The sequence below is a fragment of the Crotalus tigris genome, unplaced genomic scaffold (assembly GCF_016545835.1).
Source record: "Crotalus tigris isolate CLP2741 ecotype Arizona unplaced genomic scaffold, ASM1654583v1 scf7180000024370.6872682, whole genome shotgun sequence".
Lineage (NCBI taxonomy): Eukaryota > Metazoa > Chordata > Lepidosauria > Squamata > Viperidae > Crotalus > Crotalus tigris.
The window spans coordinates 6,019,021-6,044,571 of record NW_024100540.1 but is presented as its reverse complement, the minus strand read 5'-3'; the positions used below and the strand labels follow the sequence as shown (position 1 = coordinate 6,044,571).

General features: G+C 38.8%; 1 protein-coding gene across 1 annotated transcript in view; it reads left to right on the top strand.

The window, feature by feature from the left end:
* The first annotated feature begins 8,627 nt into the window (after positions 1-8,627).
* The window catches only part of SEPTIN9 (septin 9), a 264,545-nt gene continuing 247,621 nt past the window's right edge, over positions 8,628-25,551 (top strand). Inside the window, exon 1 of the mRNA XM_039328025.1 lies at positions 8,628-8,965. Within this exon, the coding sequence (XP_039183959.1) occupies positions 8,944-8,965 (22 nt within the window). The 5' untranslated portion in view covers positions 8,628-8,943. The remainder of the gene's footprint in view (positions 8,966-25,551) is intronic.

Below are 25,551 nucleotides of genomic sequence, written 5' to 3'. Positions count from 1 at the left end.
TTATAAATGCTTCTTCGCGAAGCGCAGAACCCCACCCTGTTTTGGCTGGGAACCCTGGTACCTTTCAGGTGCAATTCTTCCTGAGGTTGTACCTTCTGACGGCCCAGACATACAGCTGCAATGTGTCCCTGCTTTCCGCATGCTCTACAGATAGCGGAGCGGAATCTACAGTCGGTCCTCTTGTGGCGACCTCCACAACCAAGGCACTTGGGGAGAGCTGAAGAGCTTCCTTTCTGTTTCCCTTCTTTCGTGGGGTAGAGACGGTCTACTTCATCGTCAGGATCCTCCTCTGGGTTCCTTTGGGCTCCTTCCTGGTGCACGGACGCAGCCTCTGGAGTGCTTCTGATCGGCCTCATGTTCTTGATGGCGCCGCCCGCTGCCTCTTCTGCAGTAACCTCTCTCAAGGCATCTTGGAATGATAAGTCTTCTTTAGCAAAAAGTCTCTGCTGTAATTCTCTATGCCTCAGTCCGCATACAAATCTGTCTCTCAGCCGTTCTTCTAGATCCTTGAACTCGCAGTGTTTAGCGGCTTTTCTCAGCGCAGCAATGTATTCTTTGGCTGATGCTCCGGGTCGCTGATCCCTCTGTTCGAAGGTGTGGCGCCAAGCGATGACGGACAGCTTGGGCTGGAAGTGTTCCTTGAGTAGTTTTTTGAGATCTGTGTAGTTAACAGATTCTAGAGGTACAGGTGCTGCTATGTTTTCAGCGATTTCGAATGCGTCTTGACCGCAAACGCACAGCAGAGTGGCGGCCTTCAAACTATCTTCTCTTACTTGGTTGACTTTCAGATAGTTTTCCACCCTGGCTACGTAAGACTCCCATCTTTCTGGATGCGAGACGTCGAATTCTGAAAGTCTTCCTACTTTTGCCATTTTTGTAGAAAAGGAAGGGTCTATCAGCCAGCCTACCCCCGATGCTCGCTGGATTGGCGGGTAGCTGCCGAGTCAACGCGGTTCCTACCGCTCAGGACTCTCTCGGGTAAGCTTACACCTGTCTTCGGTCGATGTAAGGCAATCCCACCTTCGTCGCCAGTGTTGAGTCCTTCGCGAAATGGCAATGACACGAGAAGCAGTTATAGTTCTCAGGAACTTCTTTATTTCTGTTCAGCATACTGGTTACAGCATACTGGTTACAACGCCCAATCTCCCGGCCTTTTTTATAGGCCATTCCCGGGCCAATCTGCAACATTTGTCGCGCCAGCACCCGCGCATGCGTGCACGTGCTGGCGACAGCCAGTCTGGTCCCGGGCAGCTTGCACCTGCCCAGGACCGTTGCAATGCCCCGAGCCTGCTTCCACAGGCTCAGGACATAACACTCCCTATTCTCTTCTGTAACTTCCTGATAAATCTGAACTGCAGCAAAGTATCAGAATCTCCTGTATATCTTGGATGTTATCTAGTGGTCATCCCTTATTTTGCAGCTTAGACATGATAGGCCTATTGTATCTCTAATTCTTTATATAGTATTTACCATTGATGGTTTTCTAACTTCTGTGCTCTGGAAATGGGGTGAATGGAGACACTTGCGTGGTCTGGTCCTCCACATTTTACAAAAGCATCCTTTTGATGATATTAAGGTCTGAAACCAGGAAAAACAGCACTGAGAGGGGAAAACTGGGTGAAGAATGGAATCGAGAACTTTAAAATTGTATATATAAATTGTCTGCAACATTCTCTTTTTGTTTACCAGCAAAGATAATCATCCTGAATGACAACTGGCTAACTTTAATTCCTGTTACATGGTAGAAAACAGGATAAATATAATTGACTCTTTTTCCTTTAGAAAGGGGGGGGGGAGAAAACCAGAAATGAAAGAAAGAAGATTGTTAAAATGTTATGACTCAACAAGGTTGGGTAACTTAATTTGTGGAAACTTGGGGGGGGGGGAATCTGTTTTATACTTCCTGCTTGTCTTGCCAGAGCATTCAACCATAATCCTACTGAATGTGTCTTTGCCTGCAAAATTTATAGCACTAAAAGTGATGATTTGGAGATCATCAGCCCTGCGTGCCTTGTAACTGTCACCCTTCCTTTAATGATTGGGTTCATTCACATGGTTTGATTAAACATGGTGATTTAATCAGTAGCAACTGGATGGGTTCCAACATCATGCTAACCAAAAGCAAAGAAACACATGATAATTTAACTTAAGTGTTCTCAAACTTTGTGGCAGCATGTTCTTGAGTCATCTGCAGGAAACCACAGTGGCACCAATTTGAAAACACACATGTAATGAAGTCACTGTGCAAATGCCATGGTATGTACTTGTATCGGGATATTTTACACACAAGGATGTAAATAATAACACTTGGATAAATATGTCATGCACATTTTCCCCCTTCTCCCCTGCTGGGAACACTCCTGCAGTAGAAAGGTAATCTTGTGTGACCTCCCCCTGGGATTTAAATGAATGACTTAATTAAGGTTTGGGTTGTACAAAAAATATACATGTTTAATAACCTGATGTTGATGCATAGATCACAGGTGTTCCCAAGTAACTCAATTACCTATTTTAGGCTTTTGTACGTAAAAAGTGGAATGGTGCCAGAGTGATTTTTGAGTGTTCCCACTTTATCCGCACATGCCTAATCAGGTGCATAAAACATTTTGACTACTTAAGTTGTTCATATCCTGACCCACAGTTTGAGAACCCTTGGTTTAAAACAATATATGAATCCATCCATTGCACTGCATGGACCGATCTGTCATTTTTCCATTTTGCTTGAAACTATGAACTATCCAGTCCGCAAAATAATAAACTGAAAGCATTGTTTAAAATATAAATCTCATTAACTTTAGGCTGCTTTTATCTAGGATAACAATCTGCCTCTTAAAGCTCAGGACAAACTACCTCAAAACATATACATAGGCACATCATTAGTTATTGGCTATAGTGATTGCAGGCCCAGGCACAGATCTGGTGTGGTTAGCATCTGCTATGAAGATTTGGTGCAAGGTTTTTTCCTCTGGCTATAAAATTAAATTAAGTTTCACAGTACAGACATTTTACAGATTTTTTTTAAGAAATATTGCTAAGCCCCTTTTTAATGAACCCCAGGCCTACTGGCTTTACCAAAATACACTCGACAAGTCAGCACTTGGGTGCTGCTGCTCATGGGTGCCAAGATTGCTGGTGGGATCGCAAACTGGCAGTGGCTAGGAAAGGCCCTTAATTGTTAGGATTTTGATCTGCAGCTGAAATTTGATGCCATCTCCATTTGTTTACTTTGTTTCTGCTATTTAAACCCCTTTACAGCTAATTTTCAGGGTGTTCACCCCCCCCCTCCTTTCTGGTTCCTTTTCTGCCAGCAACTGGGTGGCATTGCACACCTACTGTTTGTTTTGGCAGTTTTCCCCCTTATCCTTCTGTTTTGCCAAAGTTAGACTGAATAGCCCGACAAAAAGGCAAACCAGATGGAAAACTTTCCAACCATGGAGGTATAGAAGAAGAAGGATTGTGTGCAAAATGAAGCTGGCAGGGCCAGAGGTAAAATAAACACAGGGGTGGGGAGGTGGATATGCCTAGTTTACAGACCCATCACTCTGGTTTCCATCTTCACATCCATCAGCAAAGCTGTTTCCCACATATTATGAAGTTGCTTGGAAGCTAGTAGCCTTGAAACTTTGACCTATTGTTTCCCTACCTTTTCTTATCTACTCCATTCATCTATCCTTTTTCCCCAACTCTGTCATGGGAGGAAGGCATCTGGTCACTTCCTTTGAACTTTCTCTGCTATACTTTTCTATCTTGAATGGAACAGACTCCTACTCTGGAGATCCTTTGGGGAACCCATTACATCCAACACAGGGAAATTCATACAACTCTCAGGTACATCATGGAAAAGCTACAGTGGAAGAAACCAAAAGGTCAGCAGAAGTTCCAGCTGATGAACTACATAGTAAATAACCTATTAAGAGTTGCAGAATTTTCTTTTGAATCTCAAAGAAATATAATCAGTATTAATAAAACCACAGGGGCAGAGGCAGGGAAATGGCTATTGGTGGAAATCTCAATGTGACACACACAAACACACATAATAGTGTTTCCTTTTGTTTAACTCTCTTGGACAAGACACTCATCATCTGAAAGAAGCCCTCATGTTTCTTGCCCTAAAATGTTCCATGAAGTAATATTACATAGAATAAAATAGAAACTCGTAAATATTCATCTTTATTATGAATATCTGTCAACAAGAAAAATAACATCTTGCATAATGTGTATATGCATATAAAATAAGTTGCCATCAGCAATTCTAATTCTGTAATTCCCCTAGCTCTATGATGGGGTAAAAACATGTAATAAGCTGCTTGTGTGAGTTAATATAGATATTACTTTGTACCCCAGGGGAATAAAACAATCCCTGAAACTCTACTTTGGGAGTACAAGAATTTCTACTCTATTTGATAAATGAAAGACTGGAATTATCTTTTCTGTTTGATTCTTCAGTTCCATCTCCAGATGATAAAATGACCGTACTGTACTGTTCTTGAATAACTGTGCTCTTTTGGAGATTATATAGTATAGTTTTTAATTGTTTTAACATTTTGTATTATTTGTATGGTTGTGTTATTTTGGTGGGATTTGTGTACTGTTTATGTTTTAATTGTAAGACACCCAGAGTTATAAATGAGCCGAGGTGGCGCAGCAGTTAGAGTGCAGTACTGCAGGCCACTTTAGCTGACTGTGTTTAGCAGGTCAGCGGTTCAAATCTCACCGGCTCAAGGTTGACTCAGCCTTCCATCCTTCTGGGGTAGATAAAATGAGGACCCAGATTGTTGGGGGCAATGTAAATATATATATATACATTGCTTACTGGTATACACCGCTTAGAGAGTGCTTGCACTTAAAGCGGTATATAAGTCTCATAAATAAATAAATAAATGTGAGATGTATATATAAATTGATTGATTGATCGATTAAATGAATGAATAAATAAATAGCAAGAATATTTCTCAGTTTCAGAAGTAGCAATTGGCAAAGGAAAAAAATCCAAATCAGAAAAAGCTTACATTTTAGGGATTAAAGCAGTGGTCCCCAACTTTTCTGGGGGGGGAAGGGAGGGTTCCATGCAAGCAGCAGTTGCAAGTACATGCGCATACAAGAGCTCCATTTGCAAGAGTGGAGGGCATGCATGCCTGCCTCTCACACAAATGGAGCTTCGCACACAAGCTTTCACATGCACTGCTTATGTAAGTGGAGCTGCACGCTCGCCCACCACTCGCACAGCACAGTTCTGAATGGGCCACAGCCAGGGGGTTGGGGACCCTGGATTAAAGCAAAAGATAAATACTAGTAAAGTAGCTATTGTGTGAATTTTCTAGCACAGTTAGAGTTCTAGGACAAGGGAACTGTGGGACCTGTGATGTTTTTGCAGGCATAAGTCTAACCCAAGCTGTTGTGTGGAACACATTCAGATGAATACAATTCCACTTCCACTTCAGATTGACATAGTGAGTGTCTGAGGTTTGATAGGTACCTTGTGGCATCCTGCCATCTTTTGTACATTTAATATGTGAGGCATATTGGAGAGAAGCCCAGAGAGACAGCCCTACATGAAATGGAAAAGCTGGATAGTGGAAATTTGTGCGCAACTCAGAAGTTTCTGCATCGGGCAGACATATCTTTCTCAAGTTCTTTTCTGATTTTGAGCATCTAAAGGCACTAAAAGTTGTGCTGCAACTTCAGACACCCAAATACCCCAGCAGTGGACAAGACTAAGAAGAAAGACGGTCCACTGCTGGGGTATTTAGGTAGCACCTGCATATATATCTATACCTATATGCGTCTCCTGTACTGCAGATGTGCTAAACTGCTGCAGGACCACAAGGACCACAATAATGTTGAATATCCTCCTTACTTATGAGCCTTTTGAATAGTTTCTTACAGAGTAACAATTAACCAGAAGCAAAATTTTAGTTCCACTAAAAATAAAACTAAGCAAAACAAAGCAAGCTGGTTAGATTTTTGCTTCTCTTAAGATAGTGAAAAGCACTTTTTAAAAGTGGGATGATCTGACCAAAAAACCCCAAGCTCACAGAGGGATCTGCTTTTCTTTAGAAAGTTGTGGACAGAAATTCCAGCATTAGGAAAATGGAGGGCGCGCTCAGAAAAAGCCCTGACCCAGCTGGCATAATTTGTGCATTTTTCTGGGCTGACCTGACCTGTTTTGGCATGACTACACTCCACCTGGCTCCTACTATTGCTCCAAATCCCCCTCTCTTTAATGAACTATACATTCCCTTGTTAATCTTGCAAAAATAAGGGAGAAAGTTATATAAAAAGACCTGCCTATGGAAGGCTTCTGGGATGTGTATTTTGTGAAACATTAATTTGCCCTTTCAAAAGAAGTGCCAGTCTCCAAATCATTCTGACACAGCAAAACAAAAAAACAAAAAAAAAACTTTGTTCTGTGGGCTCCCTCTTTCTGAAATTTATGGAGCCTTTCTTTTCTTTTGGATCCCAGAGTGGAAGAAATATGCCAGGCCACAGTAGCAACAGAACAAGCCTACTCTCCATTGCACTTAGAAAGAATCCATTCTCAGAAATATTGCATTTGTGGAACTTTGTTTAGGTTAAGTGGATGCGAGAGTCTAGGCAGGCTTGGGGAAGGTACAAATATTTGGAATGTTATTTGAGCACTGATTAGTCATCCAGAGATATCAACACCTGAATTCATTCAACTTTAAATGTTAGCACCTTAAAATTACACAGATTATAACACTTATAAAGAGACGAGAAAGCTATCCTCTGGAGAGTTTCTAAAGAAGCCTGCTAATGCCTGAGGGCAAAAGATATTCATGGGCATGTCATAAGCACTGATTGGCCACCTTTGTCATAGTTTATGAAGCTCATCTAGAATGTTTCTGCACAATTAGGTACTCAGCAATGACAAATGTTGAATATCACTTGCTTTTGCTGAAATCTTTTTCACAAAGCTATGGACTGACTTTGTGTCCTTTTCCAGCCTAAGGGTGTCAATCTCTCACCTCTGCAGTCTCCCTTTTTAATTTTTCCTTATTAATATCACAATGGCTGAGAAACTGAGGTGAGGGAAGAGCCACTGAGTGCATTTCAACTCCGTGGACTTGGACGGTTGAGAGCCTCAGGCAGTTGCCTGCAGTAGCCCTTTGCTGACACTGGGTGCACCTGTCTTATTTTGCTTTCATTTTGAACAGCTCTGTCAGCAGGCTACACACCTTGATTGTCTGCCTGGAGATCTGATAAATCACTTTTGCTGCCTGTTTTGAAATACAAAACAAGGTGGGGTTCTAATATTTTGCTGGTGGGCTGTCTGTGGCTTGCCCATTTCTTGAAAATTCTCTTCTGATTCATGAGGTACATGATTTCTCACTGATACTGATAAGAATTCTTATTAATTTATCCTAGAGCCTTCTTTCCTTCCATTTTGGCATAGGGATGTAAGGTGCTGCTGCTCCTAAATGGTACTTTACCAATTCCAATGGATTTTCACTATGGAAGGCAAATAATATGTATATCCTTTTCTCTGACAAAAATAAAAACAAGCCTCCATCTTTATTTTCCACCAAAAGAAAGAGGGAATTTTCATAATTATATAGGCTACTTACTATTAAAGGTCTATGGATCCTATTATGACTTTACATTGTGAATTGTGTAGCAAGCTAATACTATGTAAGATAAGCCTGTATTATGAAAAGTTAACTAGGTCAGACCTACTCAGGACTTGGTTGGAAGACCACCACGAAGAATCTGTGTAGTATATACTGGAAAGTCAAAAAAAATCCATCAAGAAACAGCAAATCACGGTTGCAAAAAAAAATGACTTCAACATGAACATGAAGACTAAATGAATAAAACCTAACTCAAAGACACTGTTCTTGTACATACACACATTCAGAGCGGGTTATTTGCAGCTAACAACACTGAAAACAATAACCACAACAACCTCCGACAAGACAGGACAGGAAAAGAAAGAAAGAAAAGTCAGTTGATGAAACATACTGCAAAGATTAATCATTTAGCCCTAAATACATATATATCTCAAGTGGCAATGCTCCAAGAAGTAAGAGTGAGCAAAAAGTATATTGGATTTCATTTCATTTAACTAAATATCAATTGCCTAGTCACATATTTGAACATTTCCCCCTTCCTTTTTATTCCCTCCCAAAATCTTTTGTTTTCAGATAAAATGTTCATGTCTATTAAGTGATCTAATGTTGATAAACACCCAGGCACCATTACCTGACTTCTTTTACCTGGAGATTTTGTGGAGATGGCAAGGCAAAGCTTGCCAGTGTCCCATTTCCTTTCCAAGCCATGAATGGCAGCACTTTTACAAATCTTACAAACAATCAGGGTTTGATGCATTTATGCAATCAGCAGCCTTGAGCAATGAATTGCCATCTCTCGGCCTTTCCAAAGAGGAAAAGAAGTTATGTTTACAGTAAGCGGGCGGACAAGCCACAAGATATTTTGAACTGGAGCCTACTCGAATGAGTCCTGCCTCCAGGCTGAACAACCAGCACAGCTGAAAAGGGAGAGCTAAAAGGCAACTCATGTGTGGGGGGGGGAGAAGTCCACAAAGGGGCATATCTGGCAGGATGAGGAGCAAGTGTGTACCAGGGCCAGTTTATTTGGAGAGGGGAAAAGGTGACATTTCTCCTGCAGCTCAACTCTTCCCTGAACTGCCTCTCTCAGCTTTAGCCTAGTTGGAACAACCCACGGATTACAAAAGGTGTGTTCTAATGAATGGGAGTGCTGTGCACTCCCTGCCCAGCTGCAATTGTGATTAGGTCTGTAGGTAACATGTAAAAGGAGAGCACTTCCTCTGTGGAGCCCTGCCTGCTACAGCAAAAGGATTATTAAGCCCCTTTCATAGCACCCCTGGGGATTATTTACAAGGGGGCTGGGGCAGCTTGGAGAAACTTTCTTCCCTTCCTATGTAACAGCTGGGATAAGGGCAGCATGAAAAAGACATCATATACAGGTGAGTAGAAACAAAATGTTTCCTCGGGAATATTCTCCTCCTTTGCGTAGAAGGAGAAACTACTTGTTGAAAACTACTGCCTGTCTTCTATTGGCTCAACTCTTTAGAGTTGCAAGTGGGTTTTGGGGGAGAGGAAGGGCATTGGCAATAAACAAAAAAACCTTGACTGAATTAAGCATATGCTAAATTCTCTGATCGAAAGGCAAATGTCTATGTAGGTACAGGTATAGACAGATCAAACACAGCATTTGGTAGCTGAAAGCCTTCGTATGTAACAAATTGACATTTAAAACTGTACTTATTTTATCTAGAACCAGCCCAACAAGTGTTTCCACTCAAGCACACTATAGTGCTTTTATGGATTATTTCTTACATTACAGCACTCTTAATATTCTATACTTTTCTAATTCTTGGGCTCTGCAGTGCATAGGTTGCATGTATACATTGAAAATGCACCATAGATCTTGATCTAAAGCTTCCAGGAAACGACTGATCTCTGTAACTCCGAGGGCTAGAAACTTGTCACAAGGTTTCATACACATTTACATACTGGAGTGCTGAAGTTGTAAGATAATTTAATGGAGAATGTGTTTCTGTATACTAAAGAAGTTACTGCATAAAGTTTAAGTGATGTACAATTGAAGATACTGATAATGTCAATATTCTGCAGGTATCTCTGTCTTGGTGGGCTGGCTGTGATAACAGTGAGAAAACCTGCAAAATAATTTCTAGAGATCCTAGCTGGCATAAAGGAACAAATATGGTGGGGTAAAACTAGGTAAAACTAGGATTGATTGCACTTGTGGTATATTGACTAAAATGACTTTGTTCCTGTTGTTTGCAGCAAATATTCTACTTGGCATGAGTATGAATAAATCAGGTAACCTAGTCCACTCCCACTCTCCATTACTCAAAGGTGTTAGACACACTGTGCAAATAGTCCTTGACTTACAACAATTGACCCCAAAATTTCTATCAATAATCAAGATAGTTTTAAAGGGAGTTTTATCCCATTTTATGATCTTCTTGGCAGAATTTTTAAGTGAATCACTGCACTGTTTAAGTCAGCGACATGAATGTTAAGTGAATCTGGCTTCCCCATTGCCTTTGCTTGTCAGAAAGCTGCAAAAGCTGATCACAGGACCCTGGGACACTGCAATTGTTATAACTACATTCCAGTTGCCAAGCATCTGAATTTTGATAACGTGGCTACAGGGATGCTGCAATGGTCATAAGTGTAGAAAATGGTCATAAATCACTTTTTTTCAGTGCCATTGCATCTTTGAATGATCACTAAATAAATAGTTGTAAGTTGAGGACTACTGTACATCAAGTGTTAGATCAAAGACATACATGAGCAGCAGGTGGGCTTATCTTATGACAGTCATGGCATAAGGAAAACTATTTACAATGTAAGAGGGGTAAATGACAAAAAGCATGGATTAATGAAATGAAATAAGCATAGATATCTTCTATGTATGCAAAACATTTTCTCTGTGTGTATCCATGCTGGCCAATTGTAGGAATGCTGTTACTATTCCTCTTCATAAAGGGATGAATAGCAAGAATGAATGCAAACACATAAAAGAATGACCTTATTAAGTGTCCCAGGAAGAATGAGGGAATTCTGTTTGAAAGAATATGAGAGATGGCACTCAGCAAAATCTGGGAATTGCAGTGCCATGTTTTACCAAGCAGGGGGTATGTGGACCAGAGATTTGTTCTTTCATTGAGAACTGTGGGAAAGTTTATTGTGTACCTTGTTGATTCAGGAAATGAACAAAGTTCTATTGGCTTAAAAGCTATGCCAAGCTTTAACAGTATGGACCAGGATCAAATTAACCTTATTCTGGGTGGGTGGGGGGTGGGGAGAGAGGAAGGAATAGGGGAGAGGAAATTTTAAGAAGTGAAACATGCTTGGAGCCTGAGCAAGTTTTGAAGCACCAATTGGGCCCCTTAAAACCCACAACCCCCCAAATAAGCCTAACTTTTGGGCACCAGCCCATTCTGGTGACTAGAGGGCTCATGAGGGCTGACTAGATCTCCTGGCAAGCTGCCTTTTTTGCACCTCTGTCTAACCCCTCTCACATGGCCTATGAGCCTTTATGGAATGGTTCTGCATAGCCAACCCCTGTGTGTTTTGGCTGAGCTTCAGTCGGTTGTGAGAAAGGGCCTGCCTAGAGCTTTTGCCAGATGAACATAGATCATAACTAATTGGATTCTTTTTTCATATCTATATATCTAATTGTAATAACTCTTCATGTAATTGCTAAAATGGGGCTAATATGTGCATTGGAAGTTAACACTCCATGCTGGCCAGAAAGATTTTTGTTTCAAATTGAGAATATCATAAAACAGTTAAAAATATATATCCCAGAGAATTACGCAAGCCAAATTATGATAAATTCTAGGTAAAGTAAACTCTTTTGATCTCCTTTCTGCAGTTTTTTTCAAGCAGCTAAACTTGAATTGCTGAACCAGTATTTTATGTTTCTCATAACACCTCGGAAAATGTTAGGGGGAATATAAGAAATAATTGTGGATAATTGTGGTTTAACACAGAAGCTGCCCAGATTTATTGGGTGCTGAATCTGGACCTCAGCCTAATTTCACATTATGTCATCATCTTATTTATTTGTAACATGATATTATGCTGCTTCAATCATTTTAGGAGCTTAACAAAAGCCATATACGATAATAACATGTATATTACAGCTTTCTACTTATATAAGCCCTCTGGGTACCTTGTAACAATAAAGCCAAGTTGCAAACTACAAAACACAACAGTACCGTTAATATTACAATCAAAATTACATCAAAATTATGATTTAAAAACAATTAATAACTTAAAGCTTGATAAGAGAAATGGGTTTATTTGTTTTTTTGCCATTTTTTAAATAAAAGTTTTATTAATTTTTAAAAATTACAGTCTTTAGTGCTTAGTAAACAACATATTGTCTGGGTTCAAATATTTAACATTAACTTCTTCAATATAAATCTGTTCAATACTACACAATCCAGCATTTTTTCCCTGATCCTCCTTTCTTCATATTTTTTCCATTTTCCGTTCATTTCACATTTACAATTTTTGGTGCTGTTAATGTATACAGCATTAGATATAAGCATCTTCGTCATATTTTACTAATATCATACAAATAATATCAATTAATAAATCAATAATGTCAATTCATTAATCAATATCCTGTTTTTTTGTATTCTTCTTAAAGTTTGATTTCCCATTAGTATTTGAAATTCTTTATCAGTTATGATTTTCTCAAATCATATATCTTCATATTTCCCATATCAAAAAAGAGAGAGAAAATGTTACCTTAATTCTTAAATCATATCTTGCATTATAAAAGTCTGATTATACCTAAGGGTCTTCTGTTCTTTTAATCTTAATCAAAGAAGTGTTTAAACATATAATGCCGCCAGCAGGGCAAAATTGCATGCAGAAGGCAGAGGTCTACCTTACTGTGTCCCAATTCCGTTGCAACATAAACCAGAAGTCTGGAGGTTTTTTTTTTTTCATTTTTTTTTTTTTTACACTGAGAGAATGAGGAAGAAACACATCTCCCTGGCGTGCACATTTCTATTGCTCAAGAGTCACACCAGAGAAGACCCTCACTTGCCCACCAAATGTAGCACTGGGGACATCATCAACAGAGTTTCTCTTGCTCATCTAAGTAACAAGACAGATTCTTAGTGGGAGAGGGGATGCTGCAGATAGTCAGCTCCTAAGTCATAACGTTCAAACCAATGCCTTCAGTGTTACTTGGTAGGCAATTGGCAGCCAGTTGAGATAACTCAGTGTTAATATCATGTGATCCTTGTACCTTGCATCAGTTAGCACCACATTTTGCACCAGATGCAATCTCCAGGTACTGTTCAGGTCCAGTTCAAATCATGTGGCTCAGGAAATAATGTTCAAACGCATTCCTCACCACAACTAGTACCTAGCATGGTGGCACAGTAGTTAGAATGCAATACTGCAAGCTAATTCTGCTGACTGCCAGCTGCCTGCAGTTCGATCCTGACTGGCTCAAGGTTGACTCAGCCTTCCATCCTCCCAAGGTTTGTAAAATGAGGACCCATTGTTGGGAGCAATATGCTGACTCTGTAAACCACTTCGAGAGGGCTGTAAAACCACTTTGAGGTGGTATATAAGTCTAAGTGCTATTGCTGTTGCTACCAACGCAGAAATAGGTGGTAGCCAAGGTCCATTCCCAAAACGAGAACCTGTTCTTTCTGAAGAAGACAACCCTATTCAAAGTGGATTTTATGTCAATCCCCAAATTTAGACTTTTTTTCTTACCTGTATTTAATTTAAGCTTGTCCTCCTTAGGCAAACCACTTTGTTTAGGCTACATTTCAGGGTATTTATTGATTTGGGGAGGGGGGATTAGAAGATATAGAGTATTTTAAGGCTTTGAATTCTCTCCCCCAGCTATTATATGTGGTTAAACAACATAAGGGATAAGGTAGAACAGAATACAAGGCTGAGCTGTAGTCAACACAGCACCACCTTCTGAACATGTTTTGACAGAGAGAGCCAGCACTATTATGGAACAGTGTCCCCAGGGTGAACATCATGAACACCACCATCAAAAAACACCAAAATGCATTTCACCCAGTTATGACTGTATTTTGAAGGGAAGGGAAGAGAAGAGGAGGTTCCATCTGAATCTAACAGTCATCTGGAATGGAGATGAGATATTTTGGTTGGATTGAGGAGTTAAAGGGAGATCCTATTGGGTCTCTGGACAAGTGCTGCTAGGTAGATAAATTGGGGGAGGAGAAGCAGCCATGTAACTCTTCATTTTCCCTCTTTCCTTTTTTACCTGTGTGCCTTCATCTGCTGCACCCCAAGGTAGGGCTTAGTGCCTAAGTTCTCTCAATATTGTGATGCCTCATTAAAAGATTTCCCTCTTCGTTCTTCTCTACTGCCCAGTAAACCAAAGTGTTGATCAAACTTTGCTAGAGGAAAGAGGATGTTTAGGAGCAATCACATTAATTATACGCAGGCCATCTCTGTATATGCAAAAGTATGTAATTTATTTTATGGGCTGCTTCCTTTTTCAAACAAAACAAAACAAAAAAGTTAATAGGGGGACTATCAGATAAGAGGAATTTTATTCATCTCCTGCTCACAATTCTTCCATTCTGAATCATCTCTCACTCTTCATTATTGTACTATGGAATTTCAAGCAGGTGTTTCCTCTCTGAATTTCTTTTCATGAAAATAGAGATTCATTTATCCACACTTGCATATAGCATGCAAGTAAAGAGAAATTGATTCCAGAAAGACCTCTGTAGCCAATAGCTTCAAAATTCAATCTAGATGATTTTTATAAATTATTTACAGTATTCAGCACTAAAAATGGATGAAAACTAAAGCAAAGTCTTGACTCCTTTATAGGATGTATTAAATAGGATGTATATAATACGGTACATACAACATTCCACAGAAGTAAGCAAAATGCTTACATTTTCCTACAGATCTCTGGGACCAGTGTAGCCATATTATATGTCCTGAACTGTAGGTGACCTGGGAAGTGTCCTAGATTTAAATCATACACTTGCAGCCATTGCAAAAAAGGCTATGTGAAGATCCAAGTAACTGGTAGAGAGAATATAACAATCCTTAAACTGGTTGCAAGTTCCTTACTTTAAGCTCTTCTAGCATCAGTAGCCATTGAATAAATAATGTTTTTTTTAATCTTAGTTTATTATCACAGAAGGAATATTATTGTATTGGTTGGAAACCTACCTTAGGAAGCTATCATTGAAATGGCTAATATAATAAAGATTCACTACATAGTGCTTTTGGAGGGTCTTTGGATATCCAAAGACTGCAGATTACAGAAGGGAAGAGTGTAATACAGTGATGATCTCATAATACATTCCCAAAACTGGGAAGAATTTCCCCATGGAAAAGAAGAGTTTTCTGAAGAAAAGAACGATTTTTCAGACTTCTGAAACTTAGAACTCTTTCACTTTGAAACGTAAAATAAAAATTTACAGATTGAAATAAGTTAAAATGAGCTTGATTTGATTTGGGCTGGACTTGTATGAATTATATTTGTCAACCATGGTTAATTGCTTAGCATAATGTGCATAATGAGATGAGCCCATTCTGGTTCCATCTTCTGAAGAGGACCAGCTGTTGCCTCCATTTGATTTGACAGCAAACCCTTCTAACTCTTCAACAGCAACAATTGCTACTGAAATGCAAGTGAAATCTACAGCAACTGCTATAAAGTTTCTATAACTGCAAATTAACAGTCTTGTGTTTTCTGGCTAGCCATGCTCACCAAAAATACTAGATAACAGCTGGACTTCTTAACCACAACAGTTACCCTTCACATTACAGTTGACCATAACATATGAAAGGTGAAGCTACCTCTGTTAAGATTAAAAATACACACACTATTTTACATAAAACTATCACATTTCAGGAACTATTCATTCCTTGATGACACATTATTTTTAAATGAATGCCATCTTATTCATTATCTTGGCATGAAATTTAGTCTGCCTCAACATGTTCAGTTCCTGGAAGATAGAAGAGTGGTTATATGTGTATGGCTTTTTATTGATTCCAATTAAAAAAAAAATAAAGCACACTGCTTATTATGTTCATTTTAACTCTAATGATAATGCTCAGCACCAGAAACTAATTACAGCTGTGCTCATAATTTGTAACTGTGAATTTAGTTTCTGTTAAAAGGGGGATACTTAGTGTACCTTAAACAAACACAAGGAAGTACTTGATTTGACATATCCTTGGAGATGTATGGAGAGTAGAAATGTTTGCCAATATAGTCATATCAAAATGAGATCTGATTTTCATGACTTTTGAGGGTTTAATTTTTAATGTTTTAGCATGCTAATTGTTTTATTTTATTTTATGATATCAGCAGTCCAGAGTTGCTAGGCAGTGAAATAGACAGCATATCCATAGTAGAAAATTCAGACCATAACAAGAAACAAAATACAGTATTATTTTAATGGAAATCTATTGTTTTTTTAACCCTCAAGAACATTTGTGTCTTTGGAGAATTTCTATTTCAGTTAAGCATGATTACAACAGAGGAGATTGACACTAGTTGCTATCTGAGATTTTCTCCATGTCTCTTTGCTGAAACTAAACAAGGCTTGATTTGGTCAGGAGCGAGATGGAAGATAATCAGAAAACTGCCTGCTTTGAGTTCTGTTATAGAAGAAAGGCAAGGAAATAAACATATGAAAGAAGCAAGAATCCTTCATTCTAAGGCAGACATGTCAAACTTGTGATGTCACATGACACCGTGTGACGTATTGGAACTTTTTCCCTGTTGCCAGCAATGGGGTGGGAGCGGTTTTGTTGTGAAGCATCTGGCCCATGGGCCGGCAGTTTGACACCCTGTTGTAAGGAGATACAGCCCTTAGACATTTCAAAACAGAATTGCCAGCCTGTTTGTTACTCTCCTTATATATTTGATATCTGTTTCCCAAATTCTTTAGCCAGATAGCCATTTACAGAAAATAAAGTTTGGATAAAGCTGTTACTAAAGACTATGTTTCCAATGAAAAAAATAAGCATTATAAATCTTTATAAATCTATGCAGGTAGTCCTCAACATACAACAGTTCATTCAGTGATGGTTTGAAGTTACAACGGCACAGAAAAAAGTGACTTATGACCATTTTTCACACTTACGACCGTCACAGCATCCCCATGGTCACCTGATCAAAATTCAGATGCCTGTCAACCAACTCATACTTATGATGGTTGCAGTGTCCTAGGTTCACATGATCACCTTTTTTGGCCTTCTGACAAGCCAAGTCAACGGGGAAGCCAAATTGACTTAACATCCGTGTGACTAACTTAACAGCTGTAGTGATTCACTTAATAACTGCATCAAAAAAAACCTCGTAAAATGGGGCAAAACTCATTTAACAACTGTCTCACTTAGCAACAGAAATGTTGGGCTTAATTGTGGTTGTAAGTCAAGGACTATCTGTAGTTGGCCTGTAATTCCTCTAGGAAAATATTGGCATCAAATAAATAAAAACATGTAATGGTCTTACTCAATTGGATTTCTAAGGTCAGGAAATGTAGTGTATGAGATGATTCAGGAGAAGAACTGAATTCCAGGTCGTGTAAGAAAACTTCCCCAGGACATGACGGGAGAGCTCATCTGAGTGCAAGTTTTAATTGTTAGGTAAGGAAGTTAGGAATTAGCCTGGCACCTGAAACATAAGCTATGAAATGTCAGAGTTTTGCTCTACTTTTGATTTATTGTTACTGGAAATTTCAACCTCTCCAGCCATTGCATCAAGTGATTTAAAAAAAGAAATTGGTCAGTTTTATGTTTCATTTCAACTTCAGCTTGTGTCAGGTGAAAAGTCCTCTACAAACAAGTTCCTGTTTGCTTTCAAATAACCCACTTTCCCACCCACTCCTTTGAATCATTGGAAAACGCACATTAAATGTTTGCTTTCTCTTAATCTGGGAGCAACCGTAACTTTTCTACTGTGTAAAGAACTTCCTGTTTTTCCTTTAACATACTAGAAGAAATTCCTGTGACCTCTTTTTGTAAAATTATGTGAATTAGAGCAGCTTGAGTTTACAACATCATATTAAAGGTCAGCCCTTTTCTCCAATCTTTCCATTCATCTGTCTCCTTTCTCCTGCCATTCCTCACAACTAAGAACACCATGTTTTTTTTCTCCCATAAAAAACACTGTGCCCTTGTTTCAAGTAACTGCTTTTTTTATTTTTTTGGTGGTATAGTTACACTGTCATGCCAGTAAACAAAAGACATAGTGCACTGTTAGGTTTGCCTGCTGATTTTGGGATTATAAAATATAACCAATTCACGCAGAACACTTGTCAGACTCTGATTTTAGGGCTAATGATCTTAATTTCAATATCCTTCCACTTGGTTTTCTTGGAAAAATCAATCCCTTCTTCAGCCAGACTCTTGTGTTTAGGAGAACTGTATTTCTTATTTCTTCACTGAATTCCTGTCTCTGTAGAATATTGACTCAATGTTTAGTTATTGACTGGTGGCCTGAAACGCATTCTCAGGTATATTTTGAACTCTAGGTTCTGTTTCCAATAGAGTTATCTGTTTACATAATCAGCAAGAAAGATGCCAAAAGGGAACATAAATTCGCATAAACATGGGTGTTTAAAAATTGAATTCATAACTTATCGTCGTACTTTGGAAGTGTTTTGAATAATGAAAATTGCCACGTAATGCACCTGATAATCAGAATTATAAACAAAAAAGAACCTTAAAGATCTTGAGGTCCAATCTCTGCTCCTCTAGTGGCAGGTGACCAGCTGGCCTCTGTGTGAAGACCTCCAGCAAAGTAGAACTTATCACTTTATATATATCAGCCTGTTTCACTGGTGGACTGCACATACAGCCAAGAAGTCCTGATGTCTAGTTTCAATCTGTTTCCTTGTAGTCTTACCCCGTTGCCTCTTGTCTTGCCCAAGGCCATAACAAAACAAGTCCCCTCCAACCCCCTGAACTGTTTTTTTAAAAGATCATTATAATCTTCTTTTAAATTTCTTTTTTAAGTTAAAAATACATAGATCCTTTAACTGTTTTTCATAAGGCTTGATTTCCAGATCATTCACTAATTTGGGAGCCTTCCTCCAAACTTACTCCAATCTGTCACTGTTCTTTTTGGATTACAGTGCCCAGAACTGGACCCAGTATCCCAAGTAAGATGCCATCCATGGCAGGGTAGAGTAGAACAATTGCTTCCTATGGTCTGAATTCTATGCATCCCAGAATGGCATTTGCTTTTTAAAAATTGCAATGTTGGCTGATCTTTAACTTGTGGTTGACAATCCTCCCCAGATAATTTTACATGTGCTACTGCCAAGCCAATAGAAAAATATAAAATACATCTCTCCGTAGGGAGGAAAAGTCATTTGTAAGCCTTTTAAAGCAGTTGGGGGGTTTAGTCCTCTATATTCCTTTCTGACAGTTCTTTATAAGCAGAGCTGAGAGGATACTTTCAAGAAAAGGACTGTTTTCTGTAAAGTAGGGCATACAACTATCCTTTTTCCAGTGGGAGAATAGATTCTCAAAGGACTTGGCTACTCTGATACAGTCCAATCCAAATGCATTTGAAGTATGTTTGATTTGTTTTTGATATATTTCACAATAGATCTAGAAATTTTATCAACATGTAACAGTTTTTATTCAAACACACTGAAACGTGTCTTTTGTATGCACAATTAGAGCATAATTGATGGATATTAAAGTAGAGCCAGAAATGGAGTAGTAAAACCAAGACATGAGTCTATGTGCTGGTTCAGCCACACAAGCTGCATGAAAATGGAGAATTGTCCTTTTCTGGTTTTTTTTTTATTATTATTAGTGTATTGGAAATGATTTTTTTTTTTTTTTTTTGCATCAGAACAAAAATAGACCCATTGTTAAATTTCTCTCTTTGGCTTGCTCCAACAAGAAAAAGTCCTTCATTTCCATTCAAATGATCCAGCAATCTACAAACACAGCTTAAATGAGCAGTCTGCAACTCTGTTGCTTAGGAGAGTTGCTCCTGGAACACGAGGCTAAAATACAAGGGACCTCAAAAATAGCATCCAGATCTGGTCAGACCTGGATTAAACAAAAGATGGGGAAATGTTGTTACTGATTGTCCTCTGTACTCTGCATTCCTTTTTGATAATCATACCACAGAGGTAATATTGCCAATTGCATGTATCCTCTAGATCAATGGTTCTCAACCTGTGGGTCAGGACCCCATTTGGGGTCGAACGACCATTTCACAGGGGACGCCAAACAACGCAGTCCGCCATTTTTTTCCCCTTTTCCTTAGCTGTGCTACTCCCTTTTATTCTACTGGCTTTTGAAAGCCAATAGAATAGACTCTCTTGAATAGAGTCTAATTCTATTGGCTTTCAAAGCCAATAGGAATTGTCCAGCTGTCTCTGCCCTGCTGAGCCCGCCAAAAGTCCCATTCTGCAAACGGTGCTGCAAGTTGTCTGCAGCGAAGGCGAGCTGTCTGGAAGTTTCTACCCCTCCCTGCTGAGCAACTACTAAAAATGTAAGTAAAAGAGGGCCAGGGGTGGGAGGTGGGAGGCCGGCAGGCGCAGGGAGGGTTGCTGGCGCGCGTGGGACCCGGCGGGTGCCTTACCTCCCTTGGGCTGGGCCAGCTGGTGGCCCAGCCAATGGTCGGTCTGCACCACTTCTGCCGTTTGCCAGCTACTCCTCGGCTGGCGCAGGGGGCGGCACCACACATGTGTGGCGCTCCCGGACAGGGAAAGTCCTTGACTTACGACTGGTTGGGTAGTCCTCAACTTACAACCGGTTGGGTAGTCCTCGACTTACGACCGGTTGAGGTCATGGCATTAAAAAGGTTGAGAACCACTGCTCTAGATTCTAAAAGCTATGGAGTATAGTTTATGTATATCTTCCCTGATAAACAATTTGTGCTACAGAAAGCCACAACAGATTTCCACCTGGAGGGGGCTGCCTCTTGGCAATGTCCAACAATTCTGGGACCTGAAATCCATGCATCAGGAAGTCATCCCATTTGGGGAAGGATGTGTGTGTGTGTGTGTGTGTGTGTGTGTGTGTGTGTGTGTGTGTATCTGAGACAATCTTAACTCCTGGTGACTTCATATACTGATCTATGCACTTTCTTGACAACGTTTCTAGAAGTGGTTTGCCCTTGCTGTACTCCACACTTAAAGACACACAGGTGGTTTCAGGCCTAAATTAGGACTAGAACTCATGTTTTCTTGCTCATAGTCCAGCATCTTAACTGCTAGATCAAACTGGCTGTGCTGTGTGGTAAAATTTGCTTCAAAGATTGTGAAAAAAGCTTTTGATATATATTATTGTGTTATACATTTTTACATTGATAGAAAGTCATTAAATTCTTATAAAAGTTCCTATTAAAACACATACTTTCCATTTTGATTAATTTTTTCTTCTTAGGTCTGACAGCTTCTCTTAACTAAAATCTGTTGCAGAATTTTTAGTTGGATATTCAAGTTACTAACTTTTCTGGTGTGCATGCCCAACTTTAAAGCCTTTGACTTACAGGGTGTTATTTCCTTAGTTTAACCTGTTCCTATGATTGCTCCTGTTTTTTTTTTTTTTTTTTTTGCTTAATTATGATCCTGGAGCCTTTATGAGTCATTGTGCCAGGATTTCCTGTCCATTCTTACAAAGTTAAGAGGAAAAATTATAGAGCTTTATTATCAAGATTGCTCAACCCTTGGTCCACAGCTGTAACAGCCTGGACCTGTCTTTTCCACAAAGATACTACCTTTGCTAAATATTATTTCAACTAAGAAACACCTACATGCCACAGCATCTATTGTCTACTCTGTATAGATTAGCTTGCAATTTTGGTCAAGCGAGAATTGTAAAAATACTGTGATGTTTCATCTTTTCCGGGTATTAGATTTTTGACTATGGCGTATAAGAAGAGCTTTATGCTGTTGAACAATAATTATTTGCTTTTTTTTTTTTTACAAGATAGACAGTCAGGAGAATGCTGTGTGCAAAAGACCAAAGGGATTTAGCAAACTTGTCTGTTCACCCACTAGTGATCTACATGTATACCCAACAAAGCCAGATCCCAGCATGCTGGTGTTTTATCAAAGCACTTTATGATCTGATATTGCTACAAATTTAGCTGAACATTTGATTGTGCTGTAATCAATGCTGGAGTGTTTCTTACCATTTTTCTTTAAAGCAGTCAAAATCTTTTCAGACTAACAATATTAGTTAATGGAATCAATCCTTGAAGATTAAGGAGCTATTTTGAGTCTGCCCCAGATGCACGCACAATCTTAAGGTATTCTTAATTTGCCGTTTTTATTTTGGTATATAGGGTGTATATTATCCAATTAGAGGAAAAGTTAACCAGAAACATTCATATAAAGGCAATTTATTTATTTAGTAGATTTTTATCCTGTCTTTATTACTTTGTAAGTAATTTATAAGGGGGAAAAAACACGTAATACTCCTTCTTCCTCCTATTTCTTCCCACAACAACAACTCTGTGAGGTAGTTGGGTTGAGAGAAAGTAATTAGCCCAAAGTTATGCAACTGGCTTTCATGTATAAAGTGGGACTAGAAATCACAGTCTCCTGCTCTCTAAGTCAGCACTTTAACTACCACAACAAACTGGATCTCTAGGCAATGGTAATAAGGCAATGAAATTTATGAGTCTGAGGAGATGACTAAAAATGTGTTTTTAGTCCAGCTCTACCATCTTTGTCCTTCATGAGCAATAAACGATCCAAGTATCATGATAAAAATGTTATCCCAAAGAACTTTTCATAATTAGCTCAGAATTTTGGATGGTTGTCAGAAAATAAATGGCAAACCTGCACCTTTCTCTTTTAGATCAACTGTTTGGTTCCGTTTTAGCATGCCACCATTGTTAGGATTGACCTGTAATATGATGATTCATGGGATTTAAGAATAGAAGCATCAAAACCCTAGAATTATTCCCAGATGGATTCTGACAATTCCTCTATAAATGGGCTTGAAATAAAAAAAATCAAATAGATACATTAATCCTCCAACTGATTTAATGCATTTATTCACATTAAAGTGAAAGCAAAACCTAGTTCCACATGATGAAAGCTCACAATTCCTTTGAATTTTAAAAGAAACTTACTTGCTTGATTTTGTTCTACACAGATTATTTTTTACTTGAGTTTTTAAATAAGGAAAATAATTTCTGGTTTTATTGTTCCAGTAGTTAATACTTTAACTATTTTGTATTGTATTAGTCCATCACCTCAAGTGTTATCTGTGGAAGGGCAATCCAAACATTTGCACAATAAGTAACATGCAAAATATTTGTGCACATAAAATCTGCCTTGCTTCCTTACTTTCCCTTATATTGCACCAATATCAGTTTAAGGCAAAAATGAATGCTAGCCTTAAAACTGTCATTTTTTTGAGATCAGACCTCTTTTCTGAACAGGAATTGCTTGCTCCCATGGAGAATTCCATTCCCTAAATTGGTTTTAATTATTCAATTAAAATATTTTGGCTTTTTGGTGAAGTCACGCTGAAAGGAAATTTCTCTCTCTTTCCCTTTGTCTGAATACCAGGAACACTGAGGAGGTCAGTACTGGAAATGTTACTAAGTCCAACTTTATCTGACTAGAAGTGGACAGAAACTAATGATTGCACAATGTTGTGAAATAATCACATGGTAGTGGTGGAACCTTCCCCCTTCCCCAATGTTTAACAAATCTATCAAGTAGCTCACACAGTAATATAAGAACCTAGTTTCCACTGTTATTAAGCTGTATGTATCCTTGGAGATTCTCAGTCATCCAGGTCATGGTTGTTCCAAAGGTGCTATTTCAGGCGGCAACTGGACTTTCTTTGTTTTTCCATTGAAGACGTTTCTCTTCTCATCCAAGAAGCTTCTTCAGCTCTAAAGAAGAAAACAAGAGAAACTCTGAGTATAACATTATACCAGTACAGGCCCTTTAACAAATAAAAGTAAAAGAAAGGTACCATATTTCCACTGCAAGTATGATCATATGATCCCTTTAGAAAGAGAATGTTGCAATAAGGATTCTTTTTATTAACTTCACAGAAGAAATAATTTCTCTCCGTCCCCCACTTAAAACAATCCTTCCATTCTATTATTTCTCAAACTCTATGAGAGTAAGCAAGCAATGGCAGAATCCTGGCATTTTCCAAGGCTGTGAAAACAATTAATGAACACTGTATAAGACTTGATTAGATCAAATATGTAGCATTTACCTTAAATAGAAAACTCATAATACCTTTTGCGGTATAATGCATAATTATTACTTTTCAAAAAAGGTATTTGCACTTCAGGGGGCCCACAATTATGATATCCCCCATCTCTCCTCTAGAGAACAGAGTTTGGTATTAGTGAAGTGTTTATATTTATCTACAAGTATAATTTAGCCAAAGATCAGTGGAAAAATGAGAAAGATGCTTCTCTAGCTGAAGTATCCCAGCTGTGGAACATTGATTCCATTCTAGCCAATTTTTAAGCCACTTAAAGCTGCCAGCTACGTTTAACAATGGCAAAAGTTGTTATAAGGAATGTTTTCATCTGGGTGGTCTTTCCTGTTCAAATAGGAAGATGAAATGCCTTGCTGTGATAAATTTCCTGGTGTTGATCTGTATGTGTATATGCACAGAGCACAAAAGACAATATTATACCACTGAGAAGGCAAGTATGGTATCATGTTAGAACTTGCAATGAATCTGTTCCATGGGTTAATGTGAATAGCAACAATTTCAACTTGTTGGATTCTACCTCTTAGCTCGGTAATTTTTACTGTTAATATGGTTGTTTGTACTTTTTACAGCAAAAAGACTTCCCCGTGACACAGACTTTCCAAGATTTTTTTTTTCAAGTAACAGCCTTGAGCTATGCCTTTAGATTGAACAAGTTAGTTCAAAACTACATGATTTAAATAAGAGTCAGTGAAGCAAAATAAAGGCATAAAATACTCATCATTGATGAGTAAAGAATTATGCACCCATTCTTGAATCAGCAGAACAGTTACTAGCGTGAAATTTGTGCTGTGTGGTAGTGTGGTTTCATTGCCAGCTTCTATTCTGCTGCTGTTGTTTCTAATGCAAGTTACTGTCAAATGGTACTATTCTGATAATACACAGGACAAATAAAATTGATTGGTGCTTGTTTTTCTCAGCAGAACAAAAATGATCATGGTGCTGCAGTTGAAAAAGGGCTTAGTTTAGTATATGCTCAGTGATGAAAGCTAATAAGATCTTTGATTGGTTTACCATGGTGGATGGGTGACTTTAGAAGGTCAGGTATGTCTGATATTTAGCCTTCATTTCATTCTACACCAGTATTATTTTGGATTCAAGACCTGGTAACCTAGAATCAAGATCCATGCAGCATTGGCAGAAAGCAAGTTTATTCCACGAGCCTTTATCTCCAAAGTGACCAGAGGTATTAGAAGAAGACATTTCATCTTCTATTACTTGGCAGGAAAAATGAAGGAAATGAGTACAAATTTCCTTGAACCATTGGAGAAACTCAGTGGCTCAAGAGACAATGTCTGGCCATGTACAAAAATGACTGTAAAAAATTACAGAGGAGCTCCAGTGAACTACAAGCCAAAATGGAAGATTAAGCAATGGATGGATAAGCAGCATAATTTATTCAATATGAATTAGGTCCTGGGAAACTGCCCAGGACTACTGACAAAATGGGAGAATGAGGTCATTGCTGTAAATAGAAAGGAGTGAGGCTGCCACCAAGGTAGTGTGAAGCAAACTTCTCCCCAGACACTTCTTATTCATCTCATTGCAGTTCATCAATGCCTGAGACTATTCAGGTCCTTGGCATGCAAGGCTGGTCTGCCATCCTCCTGAGGCAGAACAAATAATCTGCTTCAGACAGTGAATTGAGAAGGGCAGAAGAACTAAGAGGTAGCATCATGGCAAGCATACCATTTCATAGAAGCTTATTTTCATACAAGAAAAGCAAGATTTGGCCAAAGCTTAGAAACAAGACCATCCATTTGTTTCTTAATCAGGCTATTCAATATTAATCATA